Source organism: Apium graveolens, chromosome 8, assembly GCF_009905375.1.
Source record: "Apium graveolens cultivar Ventura chromosome 8, ASM990537v1, whole genome shotgun sequence".
In the NCBI taxonomy this organism is placed as follows: Eukaryota; Viridiplantae; Streptophyta; class Magnoliopsida; order Apiales; family Apiaceae; genus Apium; species Apium graveolens.
Genome location: NC_133654.1, coordinates 205,105,257 through 205,116,298, shown reverse-complemented (window position 1 = coordinate 205,116,298; position 11,042 = coordinate 205,105,257). Strand labels below are relative to the sequence as shown.

Below are 11,042 nucleotides of genomic sequence, written 5' to 3'. Positions count from 1 at the left end.
GGGAATATTATAATTGTCAAATGGTGGTAGTTGAACGGAAAACTTGGACGGAGAGGAATGCTGGAAGAAGGTTTGTGAGTTGTGTTTATAGTAGAAGGGGTTGCAAATATTTCCGATGGATTGATGGTCCGATTTGCGATCGTGGGCATGAAGTGATATGTGTCTTGCTCAGAAGAATAGAGAACGAAGAAGAAGAAAAATAGAAGGTGAAGATAGTCCAGCAAAATAGTGTCCCAATTGAAGCATTTGTGCCCAGACAAATTAGTGTGTTTATGAAATTAGTGTTTGTCTTTGTTGTTATGTTAATAGTCTACAATTTATCCGGAAAAAAATGTGTTTGTAATGTTTAATTCATAATGTAGCTCTTATGAGCATTGTTAAGTTAATGAATTGCATTGTGTTTGTTGCACTTTTGATATTTAACAAGAAAATAGTAGTAGATAGATCATTGAAGAATCCAACATTACAATAAGAAATGATGCATAGAAATGATACATAGAAATGAAAGCAGCACCATTAGAGACATGAAAATGATACATAGAAATGAAAATAAAACAAAGCATAAGTAGATAAATTATGCAATATCAGCAGCAAGAATAAAGGCCATGAAACCAGGGGCATTAATAAGCTCCTTCACCATCAAGCTAGGAATTAGCAAGCACAGTAGCAGCCTCATTTCCAGCTTTGGAGACATGCTCAATACGACATGAGTCCCATGCCTCATTCTCCAGATTTTTGATGAACACAACCAAGTCAGCAAGCCAAAAATCTGGATCAGGATTAGTAACCACATTCACTGCCTCCTCGGAGTCATATTCCATAAAAACATGTTTAGTATCACCCTTCTCCCAAGCCAACTTTAGCCCATAGAAAATGGACAAAAGCTCTGCACCAAGTGGTACCACCAAGCCTATCATACCTGCAGCCCCCTGATCCACTCATCTCTCCTGTTTCTCATCACACAACCAACATATGCTCTTATTCTAGACCTATGAAACACTCCCTTACAGTTAATTTGGCTACATGATAAGATGGTTTACTCCACCCAGCCATGACTACAAACAAAGTGTGTCTGATATGTGATATTTGGTGTGCAAAATAGTGGTAGCAGTGTGTGTTTTTATAGTACATAATACATTAAAACCTTGCTTAACCCTCTTCTGTATTTAGTCAAAAATTTAAGTTACAAAGCATTCAAACTTCATAACCCCAATACAGGTACACATATTAAGCCAATATGAAAATAGCAAAAGCAAAACCTTCATTAAACCATGCAAAAGAAACTGACTACATCAATGTTTGAATAAAATTTGTACAACAAATTTTATCAAAAATATAGTTAGCATTACACTAGCTATAACAAAATATATGATAAAAAATTAGTTTCTAGTGCATCATTCTCCAACATTTTTTACTACTTCCAAGGAGGTCATTTACCCAAGTTTGCCTTTCTTGCATTAGCCTCAGCTTTAATTTGCCTCAAAGTGGTGACATGACTCCCCCTAACCATGAATCTTTGAGGTTATATGCCTAATGGTGTATCATCCATCCTAGCAGGCTGAGTGTAAGAACCAAAAATTCCACCTAGACCACCACTTGACAATTCAGGGACTATTATTGTAGGCACTTGGTTAGAGGGTTTTGGAGATGCATCTGTTGTGCCTTGATTTTTTTATCTTTTGATCCCACTGCATTCTTTTGTTTCTTTTTTTTATTAGTTTTGACAACACCATTTGATTCATCAACTGTCTACCACTGTAACATTGGTTTTTCCATCAACCAGTCATAATATTTTTTGGACAGCTAACAAAGGTAAAAAAAATTCATGAAATAGGTATCAATGAAGCCACTCTCAGCTTAGCAAAGGTAAAAAAATGAAGCAACTCAAGTACCTTTTTCAGCTCTGACATGTGTTTATTAAACATAAATTCTGTTGTGGATCTTGTAATAAGCCACAATAAAGTTCTACTTCCAACTCCTTTGTGATCTTTGTACATGTTCCTATACAAATGCATAACACAAAACCTATGTTCTGCATTAGGTACAACAGTAGTAAGAGCATAGATGAGTCCCTGCATTTTCAATAGATTAATTTTAGTCCCAGCAGTGCACATTTGTTTAATTTATAATTACAACAAATAATGTATAAGTACCTTTTGCCTATCTGATATAAAGGTCCAACTACCAGAATTGATGATGTTAACATCATAAGCCAACAAATTGAGAAACCAATTCCATGTTTCTGAATTTTTTGCTTCAACTACAGCCCAAGCAATTGGGTACATTCCATCATTAGAATCACATCCTACTGCTGTTAAAAGCTGGCCACCAAATGGCCCTTTCAAGTGACAACCATCTAAAAATATTATGGATCCACAACCTTGAGTAAATACATCTTCCATATGAGGTACTTTATAAAATTTCTCAATATAACCTATTATGACAAAAGCCTCTTCTAGCATATTATCAAGTTCTAAAAGTGACATCTCGTCAATATCACAATCAACCACATACCTGAAATTCCCACCAATGTAGGCACCAGAGACTCCATTGAAATGACCTCCATCATGTATTTTTATTGTGAACAAATCAGTGTCATCTACATAATATACAGACATACAAAAAATTGATCAAAAACTAACTAAAGCCATGATAATAGGCTCGTGTACACAACAACATAAGCAACATATACCACAAATGAAACACTAGTTCATCTTCAAAGGATATATATGAGTTGAAAACACACAAAACAGAGTGGTACAAAGTAAACCTAGTTTGCTTACCGTTGTAATTTGGGCCATCATCGTCTCCTTTACCAGCTTCTCTCAAAATCCACGTCATTAGGACAAAGATTGTGTGTATTTAAGAGACTACCATTAATGAACATACGATTTATTAGGGTTATTTATGAGGTTTTTGTTTCTCTTATTCTTCTTATTTTGTGCCGCCAAACTTAAGCCTGATCTGAGAGGAGAAAATACAACTTTACCCTTCCCATCCAGCCTGTTTTGACGGTGTTAGTGCATTAGTAACGGAAGTACACAATATGAAAGAATCTTGTAACTGCAAGTACACAAACTGCTAAATAGCTAAACCGAGGTACACACAGTACATATTGTGGAAACTAGAGGTAGACATAATGCATTTAAGTCAAAACTGTTTCTCAACTACTTGAACCTGCTCCTAATTCTCGGATCAGTGCTCACTGATTTCTCCCTTGCTCTTAGGTAAAAAATGAAAAGCTCCTATCAGAGTACAAGCCACCGGCTGAATACAAATAGCTGTTTCAGAAACTACCAATCTCGGTCATTCTTCATCATCCAGAAACGTCAAAGAAACCATTAGTCGGGAATTACAGGCCAAGTGCGGTCTCTGCATGCCCTATTTTTGTCAACGAGCCAAAATTCCCACCAACATGTCCAGAAGGTCTCGTCTCTCCTGGTAAAAACCCACCACCTCCTACTTGAAAGGGATATGTTGAACACCCTCCTGCTGATAATAGAGGAAACTAAATTAATCTCTCATTACTTAAACCATCATCTCCGTTTATAACATGCAACTAGTTCACTATATAAGAGTTGCACGATGCATTGCGTGCTTAATCAACCTAATATTATCTTATAAGAACACTCTCAGAGCATTTAATCAGTACCATGTCTTTTATAGATCAAATATCTTAATATTTATACTTATGCCTGATTTATTAATCATCAATGGAGGTTTAATTAGTACTGATCATTGTTTAGCAGATTTTTGAAAATTTATCTCCTCCGTCTCCATGTGATGTGTGGAAAAAAATAAGAGCAAAGCTACGTTTACATGGAAATGTTACAAAATGGACGTGGCTACAGTTTAATTACAAAATGAATGTTGGGAGACAATTTGCTTGCACGTCACTTGGCAATTGGCATTATCAGATACGTATAGATAAGTCTATTTCTAAATTTTCTCAATGGTTTACAGTCAGATTAGCCTCAAAGTCATAAATTTTAGGTCCAAGCCTCCATTGTGCCCAAGGACAACCCCCATTTTCTTGGTAAATGTCAACCAATTATCACATATTTGTATATGTTCAGATCAAATTCAAATGCTCTGACTTTACTTGAGAAAGCGAAACTATATTCCAGACATACGTAAAGGTCACCCCCTATTGATTTAGAACTCCTATAAGAAAAACCATATCCTCTGCACGGATGATACTGTGAAAACAATCTGTGATTAATACATATAAATCAAACGAGTGTGTGCGTGAGTAAACGAAATCAAACAGAGAAAGAAAGGATATAAACAGAAGAGAGATCCTCGAGTCCAATTGAAACTGTCTCCTTAAAGCTATTTCGCCTCTCACCGTATGTGTGAGTCGATAGCCTCCCAGGATAAAACGAGGTAGCGACGGCGTTACAGATAACGAGCACCTTCAGCAAGCTTGAACAGGAACGAAACTATCACCAACAGAGAGAGAGATGTAGGGTTTTGTGTTTAGAGGCGAATATGTTTTTGTTGTGTCTAACCCTAATGCCTTATAGGTGTTTATATAGGTGTAGATAGACTTGTGCACTACTCTTTTCTATAATAAAATATCATTAATTATGGAATCATTTTAATACTTGCAAGCTACTCTATTCCATAAATAATCTGAAACAAAATCAGATTAAATATATCAAGACATACACCATATCAATTAATCTGAAATAAAATCAAATTATTTTATGCCATAATATTTGAGCCAAATTCTAATGGAAAATAATAATTTCCATTATTAAGAGAATATCATCATATCTCACACATCTTTTTGTCATAATGCTCAAAAATATGACTTACCAATATGGGACTTATACACATATTTTCCAACAATCCCCCACATGGGTGAGATTGGTGATCTTAGTAGCACACACCAAACAGACAAACAGACAGATAGACACAAGGCTTGACTTGGTGATAGTTTCTTCGATCAGATATAGCATACGATAGCTAGAGAATGCTCCATAAACCTTCGCTCGAGTAAGCATATCGACTTTACTGGTAGACAGGAGACGTGCTTGTCCTTGAACTGTTCGACTGTTTGTGTAAATGATGATATACTTATCATTATATCGTTTCTGACTCGTTCATCTCTCATGAGTATGTCCATTTTGGCCGTGGAACATCGTCCTGGTTCTGCAGGAGTTTCTAGAGAATTGTGCCTCGCAATTCTCCTTTGAAGTGGCCACACTTCTCTCCCACATAGGTGATCTTTATCTTATAGAGTAACCCGCGTTTACTCAACTAAATTCCATGTGTTCACTCCTGAACTGCATGTATTCATCAAAGATCATTACAAGCTCAAAGATTAACCTCGTACCTTACGGGTCTCACTGTTTCCTCATCATAGGAACATGCCAGGGGTTACCCCCACAGTGATTTGGTCATCATGATTTAGTTGTCCCATTGAACCAAGTTCTTGGTATCTCCAGGCAGCAATGGTTGGGTGTCTACCATGATGCCATTAAGCAATAGGCTTAAGGCCCATCCCTCTCGATGATTTCTCAACCACTTCTCTTGATAACTTTTTGGTTAGTGGATCCGCGATATTATCTTTTGACGGTATATAGTCAATAGTGATAATTTCGGTTGAGATCAATTGTCTAATGGAACTATATTGTCGTCGTATATGACGAGACTTTCCATTATATATCGTGCTCTGTGCTCTGCCAATAGTGGATTGACTATCACAGTGAATCCCTATTGCAGTTACAGGCTTTGGCCATCTTGGAATATCCTCCAAAAACTGATGTAGATATTCAGCCTCTTCGGCGCATTTATCTAGTGCCACAAACTCAGCTTCCATCATGGAATGAGTTATCACCGTTTTTTTGAGGATTTCCATGATATTGCCGCTCCAGCTAATGTAAACACATAGCCACTCGTATACTTAAATGCTTTCTTGCTAGATATCCAATTTGCGTCAGTATATCCTTCTAATACTGCTGGGTATCTACCATAGTGCAGTCCATAGTCTCGAGTTCCCCTCAAGTACCGTAGTACCCTTATGATCGTTTTCCAGTGATCAACTCCCGGATTACTCGTAAACCTACTCAACTTGCTAATTGAGTATGCAATGCCTGGTCTTGTACAGCTCATGAGGTACATCAGACTACCAATTATCCTCGAGTATTCCAATTGGGAAACAACTACACCTTTGTTCTTGGATAGGTGCAAAGTCATATCCACAGGTGTCCTCGCTTTCCCAAAGTCATCCTTAAGAAACTTCTCAAGGATCTTGTCAACATAATGTGGTTGACTTAATGTGAGACCCTCTGATATTCTAGAAATTTGAATTCCCAGAATTACATTTTCTAGTCCAATATCTTTCATGTTGAATCTTGATTTCAACATGTCCTTTGTAGATTTGATCACTTTATCATTGCTTCCGGCAATAAGTAGATCATCTACATATAGTGTCATCATGACATAGCCACTCTCGTTTTCCTTGTAATAGGCACATCTATCACATTCATTGATTTTGAAGCCATTGGCCAGCACTACCTCATCAAATTTTTCATGCCATTTCATAGGCGCTTGCTTCAAACCATATAATGATTTCACCAATCTACAGACTTTCCTTTCTTGTCCTGGGACGACAAACCCTTCAGGTTGTTCTATATAGATTTCCTCATCCATGTCTGCATTTAGGAAAGCTATTTTCACATCCATTTGATATACAGTTAGATTACGCATTGCCGCGATAGCAAACATCATCCTTATGGATGTTATTCTCGTAACATGAGAATATGTATCAAAGTAATCAAGGTCTTTTTGTTGCTTGTATCCTTTAATTACAAGTCTAGCCTTGTACTTATCGATAGTGCCATCCGTTTTCAACTTCTTCTTGAAAACCCACTTGCTACCTAATGGTTTGCAACTAGTTGGCAAGTCCACTAATTCCCAAGTATGATTCTGCATAATTGAATCAACTTCATTCTTGATGGCCTCTTTCCACATAAGCCCATCAGGTGAGGTAACCGCCTCCTTATAGGTTTTTGGGTCACCGTCTTCGAGCAAATAGGTCATAAAATCAGACCCATAGGATTTCTCCGTTCGCTGTCTTTTGCTCCTTCTCACTACCCCCACATTTTCGTCTTCACTTTCGTCACTCTCATTATTGTCATCTACAGACTCATGAGATCGTTTAGACGTCGTAGGTTGTTGGTTTCCTAGATTACAGGGAAACATCGTCTCAAAGAATGAGGCATTCCTTGATTCCATAATTGTATTCTTTTGAATGTCAGGAATCTTGGATTCATGAACAAGAAACCGATATATAGTACTGTGTGGAGGATATCCGATGAAGATACAATCCACAGTCACTACGCTATAGATTGGATTCCGCAACCCCAAGAAACCGTAACTAAAGGCCAAAAAAGCGTTGCTAAAGGCAAAAAAAAAGGCTATGGCGACTCTTTTTCGGGGTTGCAATTTTAGGCGTTGCCATAGAGTTTTTTGCAACCCCGATGACACCCTATTACAACCCTTGTTTATCCGTTACAGAAACGTGCTATTGCAACACCAATGGGGTTGCAATAGGTCTTGAAAAGTGTTCAGTAGGGTTTGGGCTATCAGTACAATATTTGTGGGGCCCACATGTGAGGTATCGATGCAACCTCTTTGCAACGCTTTTTAGTATTTTTTGTAACGCTTTTTAGTGTTTTTTGCAACATTTTACATTGATTATTAGCAACACTATAAAGACATATTGCAACGCTTTTACAAAAAAAAATGCTAGAAACTATTTGTAAATCAGCGTGCCCATAGATAAGACATCGTCTTAAAACCAACACAATCCAGAAATCATAACATCAATCCACCAACCATAACATCAGTTACCCCATAATACCACTACCTTCACCATCACCATACTACCATCCTTATATAAATAAACTTGAACCAATAAGACTACATTTTGCCTTTTGATAGAATTATTACAATGCTATATGAATATTCTCATGCAGCTGTTTACTAATGCTATGAAATTATATGGTGTTTGTTGGCCGTTATTTGACAATGATTCTTCTTCCGTGTGCTTGTTTCTCTCCATGGTGAGCCACATTAATATTTGCTTGAATTCCAGTATAATATTTTCTGTCATTTAGCTTGAGCATGCCTGCAATACAAATGAAGAGATAATTAGGATTTACATATAATTAAGAGGGTGGAACTGAATATCATGCATCACTAAAAAATAAAAATCTAACATAACATACATACAGCTTACTATTTATTGTTAAAGTAGTCAAAAAACCTACAACTTTCTAATAGATTATGTTTTTGAACATATTTAAAAAATTGAAATTGTGGGCTGCTGCTGCGGCCCCCGATGAAATGCCCATCTGGGAAATTTTAAAAATGTATGCAGATGAGATCATAAATTAGTAGCAGAAACCTATATTGTTCCTGAAGTGTTATATGGACAGCATAATTAGACATAAATTGCAACATACCAGCAAACCTTCTTTCAGCGCAAGAAGTCTTGCAGTTTCAATAGCTTCTTCAGTGGATATCTAAACATTCACATAACGACAGCAGTAATCACTACTTTAGCAAGAAAAAGACCCATATACAACTGCATACATCACTAGATTATGCTTTGACGAACTGTATTACAAGGGAACCTAATAATTATGATTTGCCAAAAAAGTACTCAAATGTATCTCAATGATAGATGTTAACAATAAATCATAGCAAATAATTAATGTAAAATTAATGAAAGACAAAATGAAAATGTTATCACTAAATCATATATAATAAAAACACCATGACGTCAACATAAAATAAATTAGTCATATTAAAGATATTAAGAAATATCTTGAACTTGCTGACGTTTAGAATACATGGTAGCAAGGCAAGAAGGCTAATGTTGTAATCAATTCCTTGTTCCTTCGATAATGTTAGTTGTGAAGGTACAATAATTTAATGGATCTTATCCTTATATATGAGATGCACCCATCCTAAATTTTTGATCTGACAAAATATTTATTCTGTTGTGTGGGAATTGTTCATTACATGACACTTACTCCTACATGTCTTTGAATAAAGAGAGTTTGTTGGTCTAACTGGGAGTACAAAATTGAGAAGTAGTAGGTTCAATTACATGTTTTTGCACATTTAAATAAAGTATTAAACCCATATACTTAACCCCATCAGTCACTGTTTTTAAGTGCATAAGATAGGTAAAGACAGTCCTACATTTTATTACAATCCACCTGTTAATGCAGATTTAACATAGCCTAAAAATTAAAAAGGACAGAATATGAGAACCTAACTCCCATATTTACGAATCGAGCATACACCAAACCAACACAACATTGATCCATAAAAAGCAAACATAAAACATAAAGAGTGTGAAGAACACATACTAAATTGAACCTCCCGAAGAACCGGGCCAACTAATTCACTAGGAAGCTGCAGAACCTTCTCAATCACCTTCTGTTCCGAAACCAGCGCCTCTTCATACGTCAAATTACTCTTCCCAGTAACTTTACAAGTCCAAACTCTCTGTCGATACAGATTAATCCATATACCCTACAGTCAAGACTAGAACAACATCAGGGGCAAGAAATGGGTTACCTTTGAGAGAGACGTGAAAATTAAATTACAGAGGCTGCTTCTTATCAACAGCTTTACACAGTCTGCAGTCTTAAGATCAGATTAGAATATTCCGCTGTAATAAAAGAAACAAGATAAAAGCATTTGGTAACAATGAAAATCATACATGAATAAACAAAACAGCACGGAAGACCTTACTCATTGGGATATACACCAATAAACAAAACAATACGAAAACCTCATATCTGCTCATCCCTTATTTCATAGCAAAAAATACAATAAAAAACTACATGCTTACCATTAGATCATATGATATTGAAATATACACATTGGGATAGATAGTTGTGCTGAAACAAGGTGAAACCATTTCTTACCCAAGTGGTATATCTTTGTTGCAGGGAAGATAGAAGACCAGCTCTCAAGATGGGAACCATCTGCAAAACGAAATTAATTGATAGAACAATAAACCATTCACACTATCAATAAGCAGCATAAACAAGTATAACGTTCAAATCAAACTATACAAGCTAATTACAGTTAAGCTAACAAAGAGAAACCTAAAAACTTTAACAATCACATTTTTTACGAACTAATTAAAAACATGTGCGAATATAAAACAACGACTACAAACTAGTTATATTATCGAGAACTTTGCTACTCTTATTTTTTTACAGACTAATTAATAAAATATGCTAACATAACGCAATGACTTACAAACTAATTACATTATCGAGAACTATCCAAAAACACATAAAATCGAGTAATCATTACCTTTTATCTGCACAAATTGGACAAATATATTACACCAATTGAGACTATATTATGTCCTAGAAAATTTAATTAACAGACCGAAGCATAAACGAGAGTACTGTTCATCTGTGGTAACATTATCAGCAAGTATCTGTTGTAAAACGCGGATAACCTGCCACAGCAGTTCCAGTTGAGTGCCCAACAAATTTTATTGGGTATTCTTCATCCAACTTATGATAGTGCCCTGTATTCCAATTACATTATCTTAAATCCAAGTAAATAATCAATCACTACAATACAAACTTAACTCACCTCAATCAAAAATTGAAAATAAATAGTTAAACTTCAAACAATTACTCAACTAATTAAAAAATTAGGGTTTCAAATTAAAACCCCAAATTCTGAAATAAAGTTTTAAAGCTTACCCAATTTAATATTTGACCTCCAACTTGGCTTTAAACTCAAACTTGAGCTTTAAACGCCGGCTTGAGGTTCAAACTCCGACTTGAACAACCTCCGACAATTTTTTCAAACTTTAACGAGAGAGAGGGGGAGAGAGACGAAGAGAGAGAGAGAGAGAGATTGAGAAAGAGAGAGAGGTTGAGAGAGAGAGATGCATGAGGTGAGAGAGAGAGATGAGAGCAGTTCTTCGGTCGAGTATAGAGAGAGATGAGATGAGTTTTTGTTTTTTTTTGGTTTTATGTTATATG

At 36.0% G+C, this 11,042-nt stretch overlaps 1 protein-coding gene across 4 annotated transcripts; it reads right to left on the bottom strand.

Moving 5' to 3' along the window:
- Positions 1-7,747: 7,747 nt before the first annotated feature.
- LOC141676740 (uncharacterized) lies at positions 7,748-11,042 on the bottom strand. 4 transcript variants are annotated; one of them, XR_012557121.1, is made up of 6 exons: positions 10,758-11,042; positions 10,505-10,576; positions 9,957-10,016; positions 9,393-9,697; positions 8,478-8,537; positions 7,748-8,140 (listed from the first exon to the last, which is right to left on the bottom strand). XR_012557121.1 is itself a non-coding variant. In XM_074482446.1 (6 exons), exons 2-5 carry the CDS (start codon positions 10,468-10,470, stop codon positions 8,527-8,529), a joined length of 276 nt encoding a protein of 91 aa, XP_074338547.1. In that variant the 5' UTR covers positions 10,471-10,576; positions 10,758-11,042; the 3' UTR covers positions 7,748-8,140; positions 8,478-8,526. The 4 variants fall into 4 exon arrangements, 1 of the variants encoding a protein (XP_074338547.1); XR_012557122.1 differs by having other exon boundaries at positions 9,393-9,558; XM_074482446.1 differs by having other exon boundaries at positions 9,393-9,558; positions 10,432-10,576.